Below are 21,552 nucleotides of genomic sequence, written 5' to 3'. Positions count from 1 at the left end.
GAGTGAGAGAGAGAATAAACAAACATAATTGTCATGAATTAACTTTGTGACATGCTGACGTGTGTGTGTCTTAAACTCTCTCTCTGTGTGTGTGTGGGATAAAAAATTAGAATATAGTCAAAAAGTTCATAAATTTCAATAATTCAAGGTAAAAAGTGAAAACGTGTATATTACATTGATCCATTACACATAAAGTGAAATATTTCAAGTAAATATGTGTTTTAATTTACATACAATCAAAACCCCAAATTCAGTATCTCAGAAAATCAAAATATCACATAGAACTAAAAAAAACAAGGATTTGTAATACAGAAATGTATGCCTTAAGAAAAGTATGTTCATGTTCATCTCATCAGTGATTGGTTGGAACACTATTTTGGTTTTGAGTGGTTGGTAGCAGTGTTGCGGTCTATTGTTTTTGTGTACAGATCTCGGAGCCTAGGCTTCCTACAGACGCGTTTTTTTTGAAGGCCTGCTTATGGGGTGTGCAGCTAGCGGATTGTGAGGATGAATATGATATTTTATGTTTGGGCCTGCAATCGCTGATACAACCTTTAAAACAACCTGGGCATCCATAACACTTCAGCTGTGCCACATGCAGATTGCCTCCATATAACACCACACTGATGCAGCAATTCATGCAAAAGGAGGCCAAAATACTCAACCAGGTATTTAGTGCATAAACGTGAACATAGCTATAAGCTGCAATCAACTGAAGTAGCACAAATAATAGCGTGAAATATTTCACTTTGTGTAATGAATATAATGCACGAGTTACACTTTTTGTAACTTTTTTACCCAAATTACTGAATTTAGACGACATTCTAATTTTTTTTAGCCCTACCAGTATGTAAGTATGTGCGTGGATGGCTGAGCAATGTACGTACCTGAATTTCCTTGATGAGATGGTGAAGAGATTCTCCAAAATAGATGATTAAACATTTAAGAACTGATTCCCTCCTTGTGTTGATGTCCACGACCTGAACAAAATGCATTCATTAAAATTACATGCTCCTTTTTTACCACATGCAGGAAAAATCCGGTGTGAAACAGACAAAAAGTATATTGAAACATGCTAAAAAATTTGACCGTTCATCATGGAGCATTTTTTTATAACGTCATGCCTGCCTTTAAAGACCACATTTAGCCTATATGTGCAAAAGGCTCACAATGTTAGTGTTAGGGGCATCATGCTCGGTGCTATAAATCACTATTTTTAAACCATAAACAAGGCTCAAAGTAGCCTCAGACTTTGTTGGTAGTATAATTAAGGTAGTATAATTAAGGTTCTAACATTTTTAAAGTTCTCAAGGCATTGAGAACTTTGTAAGTGTACATATAGTTTATTAAAAACACAGTACCTTGACTTCTCCAGTAGGGGAAGTATGTATGCAATATACTTTTGGTCCATTTCACATTCTCCTTTAATACAATTGCACTCTAGCTTATACTGGGAGTCCACCCGACTTTTTCAGTCTTTTACAATTAGGATGAGATTGAGCAGGCCAAATCTCACTCACTGTGGTTAGACGGAGTTAGTTTTGAGCACAAACGATTGAGTTGTCAGGGTTTTAATGTCATAATTGGTATCATACAGGGCTGTACAGTGCGACATTTGTCGCACATGCTACAAAAGAAATCAGTCTGTGCTGACAACTTTCAGGCTACTGGTGCTAAAAATCTTTTAACCTCTGTAGCACCAGTGCTACGTGCAAAAAAAAAGTTAACGTACAACCCTGTCATAGCGACCATAGAACGGACCGGTTAAGATAATATCAAACATATTTGATTCAGTCTGACTCAATCGTAATTGTACATACCTCATCTAAACTATGTAAAATCCTGGCAGTCCTTTCCTTTGTCACGCCACCCTTATTCCGTATTATCTGTACAAGTTTCGTGGAATGCCTGTCCAGCTGCTGTAAGAATTTTGTCTCCAAGGGCACTGTCGTGATTCTCATGAACTCGGCACTGATCTAAAAAATGAAAACAGCAGAAAATACAAAGTTTGGGATTAATAATTGTCAAAACTATTTAAATTAGTGACAAAAGCTGTAATCAAATTACTGTTATGAATACCAAATTAACAAGAATCAGCATAGTTTTGCACCAAAACTGACCTCTTCCATTTGAAAAAGTGCTGGCCACCTCTCCACAACATTTGCAATTCTCGCCTGCTCATGCACTATTTCTTGCCTCCGGTACCCAAACGTCTTGGCCATCTTCTCTTTAACAGTTTGCCTGTTATTTCTTATCTGAAGTTCAGACAAAAGAGAAACTCTTTCCAGTTCCATGCTTTCTGGTGTCTCACCATTTGGTAAGGGTGGGAAATAGTTCAACTCTGCTCTTCTTGGCCTCTTCAGATTCTTTGCAGGGTAGGAGTCCTCCCGAGATTTGGATTTAAAAGAATTCAGGGAGAGCTCAGCTGATGTACCATGTGCCTTAAGTAGAGTGCGGTAGTTTGCCATCTTAACCTTGATTCTTTGTTGCCAGCCACAACTCTCCCCAAAGGGCCCTTGTTGAGTTAAGCAGGGGTGTTTTCTAATCAATGCATCTGCAACATCTTTGCAGTCAGAACCTGTTGGGTAGCCTTTGTAGCTGTAAATTGCCTCAGCCAGCTTTTCTAAAATGTCTGAAAGCATTTTGGTGCCAACTGTAAGTGTAGTTTGGCTGTTTGCAAACTCAATGTTTGCCCTCTGCAATTGACACTCAGTGTCGTACGAAAAGAGTGGGATTTGGAAGGCCTTTGGCCACTGCTCTTTTCTTAAACAGTCTGTGTGGCTATGCAGAGCAGTGTGGCTAGGCAGAGCAGACAGCAAGCTGGGGCAGTCTTCACTGTCTATGTCGAGAGAAAGGGTGCTACTCATTGGGGTATTAACTGGGTACAGGACAACAGTTGTGGCTTCAGGGTCTAGCTGGATCACTTTAAGAATGGTGAGGTCCTTAATTACAGATGTTGAGGTCACATTAATAAACATATCTCCAAAATCAGTGTCTTTATACTGTAGCCGTATATGGCCTCCTAGTCCACATGCATTCTTCACCTCCTCAATGAGGTCTTCCACAGCATCGGGAATGTGCAGCTCCATTCTCATGCAATCATTTTCACTGACGATGACCAACAAGCGCACAGGTGCTATTTCCGCCATGGTGTCCTGAGAGAAATTAGTAATGACAGTAGATGGACAGAGTAGAAACAGAAAAACAGAATGAGAGAGAGAGAGAGAGAGAGACAGACACAGAGAGAGAGAGTGGAAAATAGGGAGAGAAAGACCATAACATTTTTAGACATTTAGACAATCAGCACAAAGTAAAACCTAAATTTATAGGCCTATTCAAATAACAAATGTGTCAACAGGCTACAATAGAATGATGAAATATTAGAACACATGCAAGGACAGTGATTTCCCAATTAGGCAGCTAGCCACATGAATCTCAATGTTGTCAGCACTGGACTAATATCAAATGTACATGAAAAATGGGTGCATGAAACTTAAGTATTGAATTAACATTTGGACTCAAGAATTTTGTGTTGCATTTTAAGGGATACATGCAAAGACGTAAAACCACTCAAATTCTGACCTTAAACATGTATGTATCTTTTCAGAGTAATGAGCCTCATTCCCCCAACTGTGTAGTCCACCAATGGGTATGGATCGTTTAGCTCATTAGGATGGAGTTTTATCTCCTTTGTGGGACATGGCTTCAGTTCATAAGCTCTATAGTGTTCCCAGAGCCATGCAGCCAGCTTCTTGACAACGAAAAACAGTGTATCCTGGACAACAACCATTTGTATATTCTCAGCAAATTCAGGCATCCCTGCCAATGAGCCATGTGGGACAATCATCCCGTTCCTGTAGTTGAGGCTGTTGTAAGATGCATTTTGAGTCAAGAACACTGCATCCAAGTCTGCGTATCTCCACCTGATGGCAAATGCAATGTCCTCTTTCAAAACATCAAGGGGAACTGATGCACCACGTGCTACATGTAAAGGCGATTTAGGTATGCTGCAGATGTAAAGCTGGTGCGCCATGGCAAATTGATGCCTTTCTGCTAAAGAAAGCAGCACATTTTTGAAGCATCCTGTGTGTCGCACTACTCTTTTGAAGAAACTGTGCTTTGATTCGAAGCGTATGGTCCATAGTTCAACTAAAGGTCCAAACTCACAAATTAACTGAGGGTAGTGCTGCAAAAAATGATGTTTCGGCAAGAAGTCCGAGTCAGGGAAAACCTCCTTAAATCTGACTTGGTGTTCAGTGATCTTAAAGCTTAAGTATGCAATGGATTCCTCAGTTTGCATGGGAGAAACAACAAGGTCCACAATGTCCTTCAAATCTGAGAGTAGTTGCCAGGCTGGTTCTCCTGCAGGCACAGTCTGTCCGATTAATAGAGGAAGAAATCTGATTAAACTCCAATTTTCATGGCAGTTACCCCCAACTGTTCTCCTGGAAGCAAACGTCACTGGAACAGCATGGGGGCGATTTGTTTTATCAGCCCACTGGTAAGGAAAATCTCCTATAACCTTATTCAGATATGACAAAGTAAAATATTTTTTTGAAATGAAAACAGTTAAACATAGGGCAATTTCGAAAGGAACTATTCCCTCAAATAAGTCATGAGCTATGTCAGGGGGGAAACCAGTAGTTACATCAAAGTTAAGTTTTTCTGACAGAACACATTTAGCCTTGACACCACAATAGCTGTTCAAACCATTGTCTTTAATGGTCTTAAGATGACCTGTGTGAGTGTCTTCAGTTCTAAGAGGGAAACTAACAGCTCCAACTTTCTGACAGTCTAACCTACTAGCTGTACAAAATTAACTGTAACTGCCAGAAAAGCTCTCCACAAACCCAGCAATACCATGCGCCCCAAGATTGTCTGCCACAACACACTGCACTGTACCCTTTAAAGTTTTCCCCAACTTATCCAAAAAAACCCCGTGCTGTTCTAAGGTTATGAGATCATTGATCAAATTTGATTTAAGACTTTGTCAAAACCATAATCTTTGACATCATTGCTGTTAATCAGAGCAGCTAGATAAATGCTGGATAAAGAGGAGTGGTAGCCATGGGGCAGATTGCCCAGAGTCCAATACAATGCACACACTTTGTGTTTTTTTCGTGAAGTCCCAAGGGGGTTACAAATTTCAAAATCATCAATATACAAGATCAGCGAAATTGCACATTCTTTGGAGAGAATACTATTTCTTTTACAGTTATTTGACTCCCAAAATGATCTGTCACACACGTTTCCCACCCTCTTCTGTTTGAAATTTCTCTTTCAAATTTACAGCCTTACTGAGTATTATTTCACAATTTAGCAGTTGCTGCAGGGATTTTAGTAAAGGGACATACTGAAAAGACTTTCTGTTCTAAAGATCTAATATATATTCTACTGGTTCTACAACATTGAAGTTTTTCCTGTAGTATGCCTTTCGTTTCCAAGCGCTTGACAGTGGACCATGGTTTCCTATTGCAGCCTGAATGGGATTCTCAGTGCAAAGAACAGTAGCCAACTCCTTTACAACTGATCCCCGAACTTCGCAATTTTGTTTTTGCAAAAAGTCACAAATAGTCTTTTGAGTGAAAGATACAGAGTCTGTACCGATTATATACTGCAGCTCCTCCAGAAGTTCATTCACAGCTGCACTTTGGACAAGATAAGAATGTTCTAATTTAAGCAATACTGAGGCAAATTTCAGTTCAATTACTTTTGGGGAATCAGTTTCTTCTGGTACAACAGTATGCTCTTCAAATGTTAAATCTTCATATGGTACATCATCTAGCTCAGCATCACATTTTTCCAAAGACTCCAAAAGAGGGCTCTCAGATCCATGAATAGCTTCAGGTTTGAAATCTCTAATTGTGTAGGGGGTGTGTTTTCTCCATCTATGCGTGTAGAAAGCTCCATATAGATTTGTTTGGTAAGAGCAACCATTAAACATACAACTGACCAGTTCGTGGTTTCTTAAATGTTTCCCAATGTGTTGAAAATACTCAGTTTCAGATGCAAGTTGACAGTTATTGCAGAGATGACATTTAAAAGTTGAAAAATGACCTCTTTGGGACTGTTCAGCTGGATGGAACTTGCTCAGATGGGCAATAAGAGCCCTCCATGTCTTGCATTTACACGGGCAATGCTCAAAAAATACAGGGGTAGGCATGCCCCCGACCATAACGATGGTGAAGTCTGATGTGCTTCAGTACTTCATTTCTTCTTAAAAAGCTGTCCCCACAGTCTTTGCATTTCCACATAAATGGATAACTAAGGAAAAATGATACAGAAATGCAAGAGTTATCTTTAGTTTGCGGATTGGAGCACAAATCTGTTAGGATGTGGTAGTAAATGGCCAAATTCACCAGCACATAATTAATTAGACCTTGTTTTTCCCAGTCAAATATGAAATTTTCATCTTTCTTAAACATAAGGAGCATTACATTGGGCCAGTCTTGTACAAGGAAGACTCACAACTAATCAGTGTAGGGCTGTAACGATTCCTAGAGTAAATCGAGTAATTCGAATCCAAAAAATCATTGAGGCAAAATTATTTGCCTCAAGGCTTCGTTTAATTACAGACGGAGTACTGTTTCCCCACGGAACATTATTACTGACGCACAACCCTTTATCATACGCGCACTGGTACAATGGTTTCAGTGTGTTAATGCTGGAGTCCCGACCCTTAGCAAACAAGCGATTGCACTTTCTTTAGAAAATTAACTATAGTCGCAAGTTTGTGGTAAAATGTAGCTGGGTTGTCGAGGTCAAAACACTATATGTAGCAGCTTTGAATCAAATAAACGTATAATGTTATGTAATTTTTTTAACATTGATGAGAAGAGCAACAGCAGTAAATGCTGCATGAGACAAACAAGTAATGTAGCACAAATCACCTCATATATGGATAAAATTCTCTTTAATTTCATCTGGAGAAACAAGCCTCATAAAATAAAAAAGTGTCCTTATTAATAAACTATCTGATGGTGGGTTAAATGTTGTTAATTTTACAATTTTCAACCAAATGTTAAAAATGTATTGGCTTAAAATAAAAATAAAAAAATAAAAAATCAAACAAGTATTTTCAACATTGCCCCATATTATTTATTTGAAAAACTTGGGGGAATACATTTTTTGTTGCAGTGTCCTTATATAACTGGTAAACTCTCCATTGCTTTGGCCAATTATCACAAACAAGCATTACTTAACTGGTCACTTTTGTACAAACAATTTTTCTCCTAGCAGGTGTTTAATATGAACAATGGTAATATCACTCATATTAACAAGTCACTGTATATGGAGAATTGGGCTCGGCATAACATATTAATTGTAAACCAGCTTATTGACAAGAATGGAAAATTTATACACTTACCCTAATTTTTATTTAAAAATATGGCTTTTTTGTAAATGAAAAAGAATTTAAAGTAATCAAGGCTATTCCTAGTGGCATAATAATTTTAACCAAATTCTCTGATGTAACTTAATAATACAAGCCAACAAAATCTCCTACTTTTTGTAAATGGTCTCTTCATTTTTGATAAGCGTTTTAATAACAGTTTTATAATAAACTCTCTTAATTTCGGATCCAGTCCTGTAACGTTAAATCAAAATGGCTTAAACCTCACTGTATATCTTGGCGCAGCATTTGGATGTTACCATATAAATATGTAATTTCTAATGAAGTAAAAGAAGTACTTTACAAACAGAAAAAAAAAAACACACACACACACACACACACACACACACACTAACGGCTAATATTGCCCGTCGCGCGTTGGACGAGGATTCGGTTAGAACTACAAACACGAGTGAAAAGTGTTAAAAAACTACAGACATGGAGGACGAGCGAGTCCGGCGGTTAGAGCTTTAGATAAAGGGGTTTGAGTGATTAATTATCAGTATCTTACCTACCGAAAATGTATTTATTAAATGTTATCTTCATTATATTGCATCAACAACTTACCAGTGTCAGCGAAGACTTGACAGACAACCAAAACTGGCACCAGGAACTAGGCCTACCAAGCAGCAGCTTTCCTAAAATTCAAATCCAAACATTAATTCGTTTTAGTTTTACAGTTTTAAAGTGTAAATTAATTTTCCTCACATTCATTTCCACCTTCGCAAATTTAAAACATAAAACATATAAAATCCTCGTTCATATTGGCATTGAGCGCCTGGAGCAGAGCCAGTTAGCTTAGCCTAAACTCTGAGCGGGAAATGTTAACTTGCACCGTACGTCACTCACATACTGAGGCGATTCATTTAACGTGACGCCTTAGTCATGAATACAACTTTATTTTTATTTTTTTTTTTACAACATTCAGAGCGAGAAAATATTTTTTTCCTTTCATAATATCCGTTCAATCAGTCTATATAATATTAAATTCTTGGATTTCCAAGGAAAATCGTTAGCTGTAAAAGGGCGCCATGTTAACGCTATACGCTAATGTCAAAATTAACGTTATAATAACTTCTAATCTGTGTGTCTGTTCATTAAAATGATATGACGTTAATGCTATTCAAGTATTTAAATGCTGAATGAGTTTCCCCATTACATCAAGTACATTAACGTTATGCTAGATAGGTCGCGCTAGCCTGTAAACGCTTATGTTAACGGTCACTGCCATTATCTAACGTTAACCTGGCTATCAGTAAAACTGTGCCAAGGAAGTCACCTTATAAAAACTGACCTAGTCACCTTATAAAAAAGTATAGTGTGAGTGCTGAAATAAAGGGCAAGGATAACGCAGACATGCAATTTTGGTTAATTCCTCCCTTACCTGACAAATGTGTCATGTTCGCTTCGCGCTGTTCAGCAGATAACCAGCCCAGTGTTGCCAACTTCTTTCAATGGAAAGTAGCTAAGCCCCGCCTGAAAAGTCGCTAAATGTCGCTAGATGATGTCATACGTTAATTAGCATATTCATGACGTAAGCACGTCGTATTTTCTTGCCTCCCTGTGCTTACATACTGCATTTTAATGCAGCCAAATTCGCAATAAAAACTGTTTTTTATTATTTATATTTTAATGTTTCCTGTTGACAAACAAGGAATGGAATGAATATTATAATGACTGAAATGCGGTCCATTAAGACTACACAACCAGCTCTCAAACATATTAATCTGCACTAAAATCCTATTCACGACATTGTCTACTGAAATGGCAAAATACACGTACGATTAAGACCAATGGTTGTGCTGGGATTTCGGCTATACTCGCATGTAAAATAGAGTTAGAAGCAACAGAATATTTTTTTAACTGAAAGTGCTGCTCCTCTCTGCGCTCACTGAACAGAGCAGATGCAGACAGAGATGAGATGCGCGCGCGCTGGGAAAGAGAGACCTCGTGCTCGTGCGGGCAGTACCAGAGAGTCTCAGAGACTAAATAAGGTTTGTCCAGGCAAGTCGCTAGATTTGTCGCTAGTCGCTTTTTTTCGAACGAAAAAAGTCGCTAAGGGGGTCCAAAGTCGCTAAATTGGCAACACTGGGGGCGTGTTCGTTCAGCAGGCGAACCAGCCTCCTCCGACTTCTGCGGCGTGCGGTCTGTTCCAGAACTTTCTCTCGGGTTTTCATGTGTGAGCATGCGCAAATCATGCTCAATCTAATAAAAGTCGTTTGATCGAATGTATATTTTAATTTCATTGTTATGTTATAATTTTATATTGTATCAATCTAAGAAAATAAATTGAAAGACATATAAATTACAAAATGTAATTTTACTTAACAATCTAATAATTTTAGGCTATTGGAATGAAAAAAAAATATATCAAACGAAAAACAGCAATGTTTTACTTTTTACAGTGTAGTCAAAATTCCAATTCAAGATATCTACAACTGCAATTTGACTAGTCATAAATGAATTGCAGATATCTACAAATGTATTTTGGATATCTTTAAAAAATTTGAATTAAAGATATCTTAAATTGTATTTTGGACTAGTCAAATCATATTTAAAGATATCTTGAATTGGGATTACGACTAGTCAAAACTCATTTGAAGATATCTCTAATTGAATTATCACTAAGTTAGTCAAATTTGTAGTTTTGAGATATCTTTAATTAGAGTTTTGACTAGGCAAATCATATTTAAAGATATCTTGAATTGGAATTACGACTAGTCAAAACTAATTTGAAGATATCTGCAAATATTTTTCAATGGAAGTCAATGGAAGATTATGCCTAGTCGTAATAGCATGGTAGATATCTTAATTCCAATTACGACGAGTCATAATTGCAATATAGATATCTGGAATTACAATTGTGACTATCCGAAATTATATTTATGGATAGTCAAAAACAAGTTTTAAATGCTAAAACGGCTTGCGATACCATGTAGGCTTCACGAGAGAGAGCAGAAGGTTGCCGCTCGAGCGTTACCAAAATGTGATGTGTGATGTGTAAACCCTACTGATCACTGATTGGCTGGAGAGAATTGTCACTACCTGCGTCACTGAACTTGCAACACGAAACACTAGACCCGCTAAAGTAAATCAGCACAACCAGCGAGGATCGAAGGCAACTTTTTTTGACCGAAAGCAACAGTTTCAAAAAAACGCACCTTTTTTAAATTACAAAATAATGACTGTTTCATGGTCTGTTGAGGAAGTACAGACGTTCCTCTCATTGATAGCCGAGGAGCGGATCCTGCGAGAGCTTGATGGGACGACGTGGAATGAAAAATAGGGATGCACCGGTTGACCGGCCATAAATCGGAACCTGCCGGTTTTTGCTTAAAATACGCGATCGGCAATCGGCCGGTTTTTGGTCTTTTTTCGCCGGTTTTTCCGGAAGTGCGCCCGCGTGCACAGACTACATTGTAATCATTCGCTATCATGTCATTTGTGTGGAAGTATTTCGATATCTGTGCGCAGGACACGGGCAGCCGTTCAGCACTGGAAGTGCAGAGTTACATGTCTGAGGCACAGATAGCAGGAAGTGAACAGCCGCTGGTGTACTGGCGCACAAATAAGAGCCCCTTTCCTGCTCACTGAAGCTGCGCGAGCGTACTGTACCTGTCCACGCCCTACACAAGCGCAGACAGTGAAGGGATGTTCAGCTCAACTTCTCACGTGTTGGATGAGAAACGAAACAAACTAAACTGTGACAAAACTGAAATGCTTTTTTTTTTTTTTTGTAAAGTAGAACTTGCATACACGTTTGAAAAGACAGAAGTAAACGTCAAGTTTCTGTATAGGATGATTATTTTTATTTTACCTTAAAATTACATTGACTTAATTTGATTTAAAAATCACCTCCTGTAGCACACTGAAAAAAAGTGTTTCATTCATCCAATCAAAAAATTTTTGGGTAATGATTTACATCTATATTTTTTTTTAACTTGAGCCAATAGTTATTTATTTTATATAGATGTGAATCATTACCCTATTTTTTTTTTTTTTTTAATTGGACGAATGAAACACGTTGCATCTTTGTTTTATTCGCACCAACGTTATTTGATTTTAACATTTTGGAATAATGTATTTATAGCATACTTTTTATTTTAGTCTCACTGGTAAAGACCTTTTCTTTAATTTAAAAACCAAATTTAAAATCTAAAATACTGAATGCTGATTAAGAAACATCTTATTGAATGTGTGTTGATTGTGTTGTTTGGACTGTAGAACTATGCAGTTGTTGCCTTTAATTTCACATGGTTACAGTTAATCTTTTCATCTAAGGCCAGTTCTATGTAGTTTCAACCCAATTTCAAAAACAAAAGCTAAATGCTGATGGTCTCTGTACCATCTATGTTTGGATTGAATGTAGGCTACTTACTGTGCAGTCACTGCCGTTTAATTTCAGATGGTTACGGTTATTGTTTTCAATAGCCAAAAGCCAGGTTGGCCTATTAAATACCGAATAAACATCTTGCACACTTTCCTTCTTTCTTGTTTGTTGCTTAAAGAAAAAAAATCAGAAATCGGTATCAGAATCGGCCAGTTTGCTTGTAAAAAATCGGTATCGGAATCGGCCAAGAAAAATCATAAAAAAAAATAAAAAATTTTAATTCTCTTGGTCCTGCTTTCAGTTTGGACGGAGCAATTCACCACTTCTGCTATGAATGCTACGAATGACACTTAATCAACAATCATTTCGCTCACTCTATTTTGCCCTTTCGACATTGTTTTTTGTTGTGGTGCTGTTGTCTTGGTTTATATTATTTTGGGTGCTTGTTTTACTTTCTTTAGAGCCTCAGAGTATGATATTCCTTCAGCCACTCTGACATTTTGAACTTTCACTGCATTTTTCCTTACTAGACATCCTCCATATCCTGCACTGTGCTCTCCTCCACAATTACAGCACTTAGGATTAACACCTTGCCCACACTTGCCATATTCATGGTCACCTCAACACCGTGCACATCTCTGTTTTCCTTTGCACACTGCCGCTACGTGACCAAATTTTTGGCATTTGTAACATCTTAGCGTCAGGGGAACTTACACTGTAGCTCACAAAACCTAAATATACTCTCTCTGGTAATTTGTTCTCATCAAAATTTAACACTACTGACAGACTGTCAGTCTTTCCATTATTTCTGATGCATTTGAGCCGTCTGACATCATTTACTGCTGCCCCTGTTATATTTCTTTTAATTTTATCACACCTCTAACCCAATTCTTCTCTTCTGTGATTAAGCATACCACTTTATGTCCGATCAGTGATTTTATTTTATTTTTATTTTTATTTTTTTTTTGTTGTCTACTGTCTTTGCAGAACAACATCAATTTGTCATCCCTCAATGTCTTAATACTTAGTATTTCTTTAAGTGTTTTTGTTAGTTTCAAAGGGTTAATGACACTATCAGACTCATTAGCAAACTTCAGCAATACCTTATATTCCTATTTCCTCCTTCTTTTCTGATGATTTCCCTTTTCACTGTCTGTTTCTGAGATTTGTCCCCAACTTTTCTTTCTTTTCCGAGTTTCTACCACTTTCCATTCATTACTTGCATTGCCTCCATTATCCGCATCAACCATTTCATCCTCCATTTCCGTATCGCTTCCAGAATCTACACCACTTCCTACCATCAGTGCTCCAGTCACAATCCAGCTGTCGCCAACCGCCCGCCTTCTGACCCTCCTCGATCTTCCATAGAATCTTTAAAATACGTCAGAGAGTTTCGAACAGTGATTGGTTGTTTGACATGTCGGTCAAATGGCCTCATAAACGTGACGATGAATGAAACAAACTGTGATTGGTTGTTTGACATGTCGGTCAAATGGCCTCATGGGCAGGCCTTGGCCAATGAAAGCTGCCATGAATTCCAGACCTTCAGTCTGAAGGTTTGGCTATGCGAGACTACTTGAGACACCCCTCGCTGCAGACCGTAGCGCAGTGACGTCACGTACGTACGTCAGGTATGTGTTTACCGCGCATGTGCAAAGTGACATAAGGTATGTCTATAGCATGCATGCGCATTAACGTGGCGACAGCGCATGTGTGTGTAATTTGCATTGCGTAATGACATTAGTTGTTTTCCGTCGTACTTGCGTGCATTAAAATGCATGCGCATACTTAAAAGAATACTCTAATAAAATGTTGAAGTATTAAAGAACATTAAGGTGTAAAAAAGACGGGAAAAACAACAGTAAAATATAATACAGCAAACAGCACATATCCATTATTTAACCATGTTTCATCTGAGGTAAAATTATACGGAATTACAGAGTTTATTCTGTAATATCTTTGTAGTATTTTATTTACAGTATATTAACATTCTGTTGCACTTTACTTCACTGTGTATATTGTAATATTACACTTTAATGGCACCTCATATATGACTTATTGAGCTATTCAAGAGTAAAACAGATAAAAATCAGTCGTCAGCTCTAGTGGTGCAGATGGTGAAACGTGTGTTGATTACAATTTGATGCAATCGACCCGGGTTCAAATCTGCCTTTTGACTAAGTTTTTTTTCTCCTTTTTCGAATTTCAAATCACATCAGAAAAGCATGTTTTTTCAATAAAAATGAAGGAAATAATCAAAAAGTTGTGAGGGGGGCTTTATTGTCCCAATAAGTTGGTATCCATTTAATAATTTGAATTAAAATTATAATTTACACTCAATAAGTTAAAAAATTATAATTTACACTCAATAAATTATTGCATACTGTTTTGTAATGTACTACAATACTGAGGTGCAGATACATGCCACTATTTGCAATACAGTAAGTAGTATAAACAGCAGAAAATCCTGCTATTTTAACATAGTGTAAATAGAATCTATAGATATTTGCACTTAGTGCAAATAGCCACTGCATTTCTTATTTTAATTTATAACCAGCATTAACATCAACTAAATGAATAAAGTTTGTCAAGTCAAAAATTAGGTTGGCTTGGCTCAAGAAAGTATAGCCTGAAAGTTTTAAGTTTTTTCAATGTGAAAATTTTACAGTTGAGGGCAATTTTTTTTTTTTTTTAGATTACATTCAACTTTATTGTCATTGCACATGTAAGGTATGAACATATGAACATCATTTACACTAGTGCAATGGACAGTAATGTGCAAAGAAAATATTTCAGTGTGCAAAGTGATTACTCAGTATTCTGGATGAACAGACAGTAGTTCAAGTAATAACAAGTTACTGTTTTTTGCTTGTTTGTAAATCAAATCAAGTGATGAGGAGGGGTGAGGAGTCTGTGTGTGTGGTGTGGGGGGGGGTGTTGGAGGGGGGGTGTCAGAGGGCAGAGTTCAGTAAGGAGACAGCTGTAGGGAAAAAGCTGTTCCTGGATCTGCTGGTCATTGTCCGGAGGCTCCTGAAGCACCTCACGGAGGGCAGGAGGTTAAACAGTCCATGGTCAGGGTGAGAGGAGTCCTTAAGAATGCTGCGAGTTCGACGTAGACAGCGTTTCCTCTGGATGTCCTCAATAGCAGGAAGGTGGTGTCCCTGTGATGCGTTGGCAGTTTTCACCACCCTCTGCAGTGCCTTGCAGTCAGCAACTGAGCAGTTTCCATACCAGACTGTGATACAACTGGTCAGGATGCTCTCGATCGCACACCAGTAAAAGTTCACCAGGATGCCTGAAGACAGCTGGTTCTTCTTCAGTGTGCTGAGAAAGAAGAGGCGCTGGTGAGCCTGTGAGCCTCTGATACAGTCTATCAGAGAAAAACAAAAACAGATAGTTGAGAGGAGACAGACAGAGAGATGAAGAGACAGACACTCAAATACTTTTTACAGGTACTCACTACATGGTAAGGAGTTAAAGAACTATCTAGCCACATGAAGTGGGTCTCTTCTCTGAATTTCTTCTCACTGACATTGCCCCTAAAAAGTCATATGAAGGTAAATTTAAGAGGTTACACTTTACAATAAGGTGTCATTGGTAAACACTACACTGTAAAACCCGACAAGTAACTTAACTCAAACCGTTTGAGTAAACAGATATCCTTAAAAACATGACAAGTTGGGTTTACTCAATCCGTTTGAGGAAACCGATTGCCTTAAACCATTTAAGTTTTAAAACTAATAGTTGAGTACTCTGAACTTAATTCAGTTGAGTTCACTGAAAGAAGATATACATTGCAATTAAATAATTAAAGGGCACCTATTATGCAAAATTCACTTTTACATGGTGTTTGACCATAAATGTGTGTTGGCAGTGTGTGAGCAAAACCACCCTAGGATGATAAAAATCCACCCATTGGTTTTTGTACAATCTCAATAATTCATAAGCACTGTCTCAGAACGCCCTGTTCTAAGATTGCTCTCACTGTGACGTAGAATTGCGCTAAGTCCCACCGACGTGGTTTTGATTGACAATCTGGTTTTGGCATAGACCCCCGCCCTCGGTGATCTGTACACCATCCTCCATTGTTTCAACGACAGCCGGTAATATCTCCTAAGAAACATAAGTGTTCTGTTGTGGGATGTAATAATGAAGTAGTAGTTTTCACTTACTTCCGACATCAGAGCCACTGAAAACGCAGTGGATGGATTTTATTTACGAAGGAAAGGCGCCACTCAAAATTCCAAAATACGTTTGTTTGCGCGAATCATTTTTTGACTGACTGTTTTGAGAACGAGGGTCAATTCAAAGCAGGTCTTGCTTCAAAGTTAATCCTCAAGTGTGGATCGTTGCCTACTGTTCGCGATCCAATGTCACCTCCAGTGTATTTAATGTTTTTTGAGCAAATAGTAATTTCAGTCGATGTCAGCCAATTCAATAACAAATGCGTCTAAAGTTGTTGTTGTCGTCGTAGAATGTCTGTGTATATAATTTAAACCTTGTTTGTAAAGTGTGTATCCACACGTATATAATTTTTTTTTAAAGATATTTTAACCTTTGATACAACAAATAGCGTCAGACAGTTTTATTTCACGTATTATTTTTTTGCAACAAATTACAAATGTAAATAAATTAATACCTGTTCTATCTCCCTGCAGGCAATATATTTTCTGGTTCTGTAGCCATCTTCTCACATTTGCCACATAAGCACCTGTACGACAAGTAATGTCAACATGACACAACCGTTCCCTCGCATAAATATAATTTCGTTTGTACTTAGCAAACGTTATCACAGTATTTGTGTTTGTAGTTTCAAAAAATTGCGCATAAATACGTAATCACAGTGTGTGTGTGTGTGTAGCACATCCATAATTGCAAAGGGGACGTGATTAAAACGCTATAAGTACATAAATGTATCAAATAACCAACGTCCTGCTCCACTCTCAATTGTGTTTCTTCTGCCAGAGTCTCTTCATCATCTGGGTCTGATTCCGGTTCAAACATGTACGGCTGAATGCCATACAAAACAGCGGGTCTCTCACTCTCAGCCATTCTGCTTCTACCGACTGTTTATTGCCATAGGTATGCAAGTTACGCCCTCATCCAAAGGCAGGGCGGGGATATGCAGCTCATTTATATTTAAGGTGGTACACACCAAAACAGCTCCTTTTTAAAACAGGCCCCAAAAATGAACATTTTCAAAATGGTTATAATAAATTAAACTGTGGGGTTTTTGGTGCTGAAACTTCACAAATACATTCTGGGGACACCCAAGACCAATATTACATCTTGTAAAAAGGGGCATAATAGGTGCCCTTTAAGTGATTAATTGAGTGATAATTGTGAATTAGTGATGAACAGCTGCTGTTAACAAACAGAATTACTGAAGAAAAAGAGAAACACAAGAACTCCAACTGACTTCAGACACAGCCTTAGATGAAATCAACTGAAATAAAATACATTAAAATCTCTCAAGATCTGATTAAACAACCCCACAAAACAGCATCACCAGCTCCACCACTTATTAATAACCAGACTGACTTTCTGTCAGACGTCTACAGAAGATCTTATTGAGAATTAACTAAGGTTTAGATGTGATTTATTGTTTTCATTTAAAGTAACCATGTTAGAGATCAGTGTTTGCTTTAGTTGGGCTCTTGACCCTTGACTTCTGTCTTAGTGTTTTCTTTGGCTTTTGTAACCATTTGTTGTAACTCAAAAGCCCAGAGAAAATATCATCAGGTGTAATACACACACTCTTAGAAACTGCTTTTATCCAAAGCAACTTACAGTGCATTCAGGTTAATTTTTTTTTTATCTGACCTGTACCTAGATGTTGGTTGTTATACTGTATATTGGTGATGATAATCATTGATTATTGAACTGTTTGGAGTCTAATCTCTGATGAAATAGGTGTTGTGTAATTAGTTGGATTGATTACAGTAAAAGTGATTCTAAGAGCCAGTGGTTCTTTCATAATCAGTTAATATAAAGGACTTTCCAAACAGTTTGGTCTTCTATGGTGTCAATTAGTCACATACAGACATCAATAATCAGCATATGAACCTCAACAATGGTGACCATAAAAAAACAAAAAAAAACAAACAAACAAACAAAAAAATGCAGCAGAGCATGCTGAGAGCCATGGATGAGTTTTGTACTACAATAGTACCCAGCATGCATTGCAGCATGTTTTTTTTCGTCACCATTGTTGAGGTTCATATTCTAATTATTGATGTCCGTGTGTGACTAACTGCTGCCATAGAAGACTAAACTGTTTGGAAAGTCTTTTATATTAACTAATTATAACACAACCACTGGTTCTTTAAATGGCTTTCATTGTAATCAACTGAACTAATTATACAACACCTGTTTAATCAGATTTTGAACTCTATCATAAAACATGTCATAAATGTTTGAAATCGCACACATTAACAATGACACTCTCTATGATTATGACCAAAGCATCCTCACAATTAAAAAAAAAAAAAAAAAAAAAACATTAACACAAACAGCACATTTTTAAGAAAACAAAAGTAATTAAATGTTTTTTGACTTTACTGCCCGACTCTCAAATCCACCATACCTTACGAACATCCGGAAGTGAATGAACCTGGACATGCAAATTAATGCCAGTCAGTACGGCGCGCACGCTTATTTATGGTAAAAATGTGTGATGGGATTTATGGCTCTTTGAGGGGATCCGGATCTTCGCGATCCGTTCCTTTCAAAGAGCCGTTCAAAAGAACGGCTCTTTTGGCTCTTTTTTAAATATTTAGTCAGTTTTAAAGAAGCCAGTTGGGGGCATCTCAGTTTATCCTGGAAATAATCACTGGGAGGAATGATGAGGTGAGATTTGTAGTCAAATAATTAAAACTCAGATATCACACACCAATATCTGAGTTTGAATTATCCTGAAATATTAATCATTACCTCATTTGTCATGTGTGGACTATATTCCATAGGGTTGCACAAATCCATCTGCTTAAACAGTGACATCATTATTTTGAATTTACCTTTAGTACAAAATGTGTGTGTGTGTGTAAAGCTACGTTGACTTATGTTATTCATACAATACCTACTCACAAATAAACATCAAAAACAAAGTCGGCTGCAATGAATTTCTGTGCAAAACCGCTTTTACTACAAACACTTCCACACAAGAACATTGTTATCACACAAGAACATTTTGATAGAAAACAAAAAATATTTAAAGTAGATAAAATTAGAATAAATAAAATGGAAATGTCTACATACTCAACGCTATCTCACGGCAATTCGTACATATTTTACATACTATTACTAGCCTACTGTAAACTTTGCAAATAGGACATCAGCCCCTTCAAGTCAATGAACAATAACAAAGTGGGCTGCAATGAATGTCTATAAAGGGTTTGCCTGCGCTGGGTGCGCCCCTCCCCCTATAACTGTTCTGTCTCATGGAGGAGTTCATTTGTGTGCATCTGTGTGAAACACGCATAGGAAAAAAGAACAACAGAAAGAACGGCTCCCCTCCAGCCGCGACTCGGCTCCCATCGTTCATGTTTATGAGCCGTTCAAAAGAATCGGTTCGTTCGCGAACGTCACAACTCTAGTAAAAATACATAAACGTGATGCCACCACGTTACTGCGCATGCGTTTTATAGGCATACCTTACGTCACTTTGCGCATGTGCGGTAAACACATACGTGATGTACATACATGACATCACCGCGCTACAGTCTGCAGCGAGGAGTACTTGGACTACTCGGCTACCACCAGACCAGAGCCACAGAAAGAGAGAGTTGCATCAACGGAAGTCCAAAACACTCGATTCGATCGTCACGTGATTCACGTAGACCTCAAATAGTTCCAGGAACATTGAGTTAGAGAGAAAGACCTGCGAAAGACCTGCGATCAGAACTGTAATTTTTGGTAATTAGTAGACAATAAAATAATTTACTTACATCATTTATAAAATAATGTATACTGTACATGTATACGTAGTATACAATTTATTTTAAAACGTTTATATGGTGTTATGAAAGTTTATAGCTTCAAGTCCCCCATCACTTCTACAATTAGATATCACTGCTTTTTTAAGTTTATGAGACCTATTTTTCCATATTGTAATGATCAGTCCACTGAAGGTGAGCGTAGTGAGAACCCAAGTGCAGTTTATTTACAAGTGATCCAGAAATCCAAACATAATCCAAACAATAAACAAAGACTTGACTAGACTTGACATGAACAGACTTGATGAGACATGAACAGACAAGACTCACCGACAGCAGGTTACAACATTAATACATGACCAATCACAATGGAAATGACATGGCTACTTATAACAGACATTTGACAATGAGGGTCACATGACATGAACAAACCAATGGGAAACAAGACACATGACTAAGAAAACCAATCAGAATATGACACAATGAACAAGAGGAACCAATAGTATGAAGACAAGAGGGCAAGGGAAGCATGACACTAACAGCATGAAACAAACTACAAAATAAGAGACATGAACACAAGAACATGAAACAACCCCCCCCCCCCCCCAAGGGCGGCTCCAGACACTCAAACAAAATCCAGAAATCCCAGGAGGGTGGTGGAGTGGAGGCGGAACTGGGGGAGGGACGGAGGGACGGAGGGCCAGGCCCATGTACAGGAATAGGACATAGATCATGGCATGGCAGAGGACCAGGACTGTGGAGCAATGGTGGACCTGGACCATGGGGCAATGGCAGACCTGGGCCGTGAAGCAGAGGCAGGTCTAGACTGTGGAGCAGAGGGCAAGACCATGGGCCATGGAGCAGTGACAGACAATGGAGCATGGGGGACCTGGGCCATGAAGCAGTGACAGACAATGAAGCAGAGGGAGACCTGGGCTGTGGAGCAGATCCAAAGCAGTTTGGAGCCATGTGGCCTAGTGGGGAGCCAAGGCGGGGCAGGCAGAGTTGGGTGGCTAAGCGGTGCCCGCAGAGAAGGAAGCCATGGTGGAGCAGTGACATGAACAGACCGCTTGGTCGTGACAGGATAGACAGTGAGTTCATGAACGGTCTCCGTGGCCGTGACAGGACAGGCAGAGAGTTCAAGGATGGCCTCCTTGGCTGTGGCAGGACAGGCAGAGAGTTTGTGGATGACCTCCTTGGCCGTGACAGGACAGGCAGAGAGATCAAAAGTGGGCGCCACCACCTTGGGAGGTTCTGCAGCGGAAGCCGCCTCCTCTGGAGGTTCTGCAGCGGAAGCCGCCTCCTCTGGAGGTTCTGCAGTGGACACCCCCGCCTCTGGGGGCACTGGAGTTGATTTGCAGTCAGGAGAGGCCTCGTGGACAGAAGACATCTTTGGAGTTCAGTGTGCAGCCCACACGCTCAAAATGGCGACTGCCATTACTGGAAGCACTGAGGTCACGGGAACAGTCTCTGTGACAGCCATGACATGGCGAGACTCAGGCTTGGCCGGGGACTCAGACGTGGCGGCCATCTTGAAGGGGGCCTAAGGTGTGGCGGCCATCTTGGCCGGGGACTCAGGCGTGGCGGCCATCTAGTGTGAAGGCTCTGGCTTGACATGCATGACGTAAGCAGACTCAGAAATGGCGGCCATGTCGTGACGAGGCTCTGGAATGGCGGTGTAAGGTCCAGGCACTCGGTCCAAGGAAGGTATCCGGTGCTGGCTGAAGGTTTCTTGCGCGTTCGGTCTTTTCAGCGCGTAGAGTTATTCAATTTAAATCCAATTCTAATCTGAGTCCATTTTAATATGACCTCAAATTTAGGTTGAAAGGCAAATTGGTTGTTTGCCTGTCTCTAATTATTATTATTATTATTCTGACATTTGATTATTCTAGTTAACT

General features: G+C 38.8%; 2 protein-coding genes across 4 annotated transcripts in view; one reads left to right on the top strand and one right to left on the bottom strand.

Moving 5' to 3' along the window:
* LOC122147649 (octapeptide-repeat protein T2-like) overlaps positions 1-21,552 on the top strand; it is a 195,122-nt gene that overhangs the window by 107,343 nt on the left and 66,227 nt on the right. The gene's annotated exons all lie outside the window — the stretch shown is intronic.
* Positions 851-3,792, bottom strand: LOC109052746. Its single transcript, XM_042770785.1, has 4 exons — positions 3,583-3,792; positions 2,312-3,155; positions 1,821-1,976; positions 851-980 (listed from the first exon to the last, which is right to left on the bottom strand). Exons 1-3 carry the CDS (start codon positions 3,589-3,591, stop codon positions 1,873-1,875), a joined length of 957 nt encoding a protein of 318 aa, XP_042626719.1. The 5' UTR covers positions 3,592-3,792; the 3' UTR covers positions 851-980; positions 1,821-1,872.

Source organism: Cyprinus carpio, chromosome A15 (assembly GCF_018340385.1).
Source record: "Cyprinus carpio isolate SPL01 chromosome A15, ASM1834038v1, whole genome shotgun sequence".
Lineage (NCBI taxonomy): Eukaryota > Metazoa > Chordata > Actinopteri > Cypriniformes > Cyprinidae > Cyprinus > Cyprinus carpio.
Note: the sequence above shows the minus strand (reverse complement) of the source record. Positions and strands in the feature narration are given on the sequence as shown.

Bases quoted from the DNA above. Each gene is read 5' to 3' on its own strand.
- LOC109052746 (XM_042770785.1), bottom strand. The intron at 1,977-2,311 runs GTGAGACACCAG...TTCATTTTTTAG, and splicing joins TTTCCCACCCTTACCAAATG to ATCAGTGCCGAGTTCATGAG.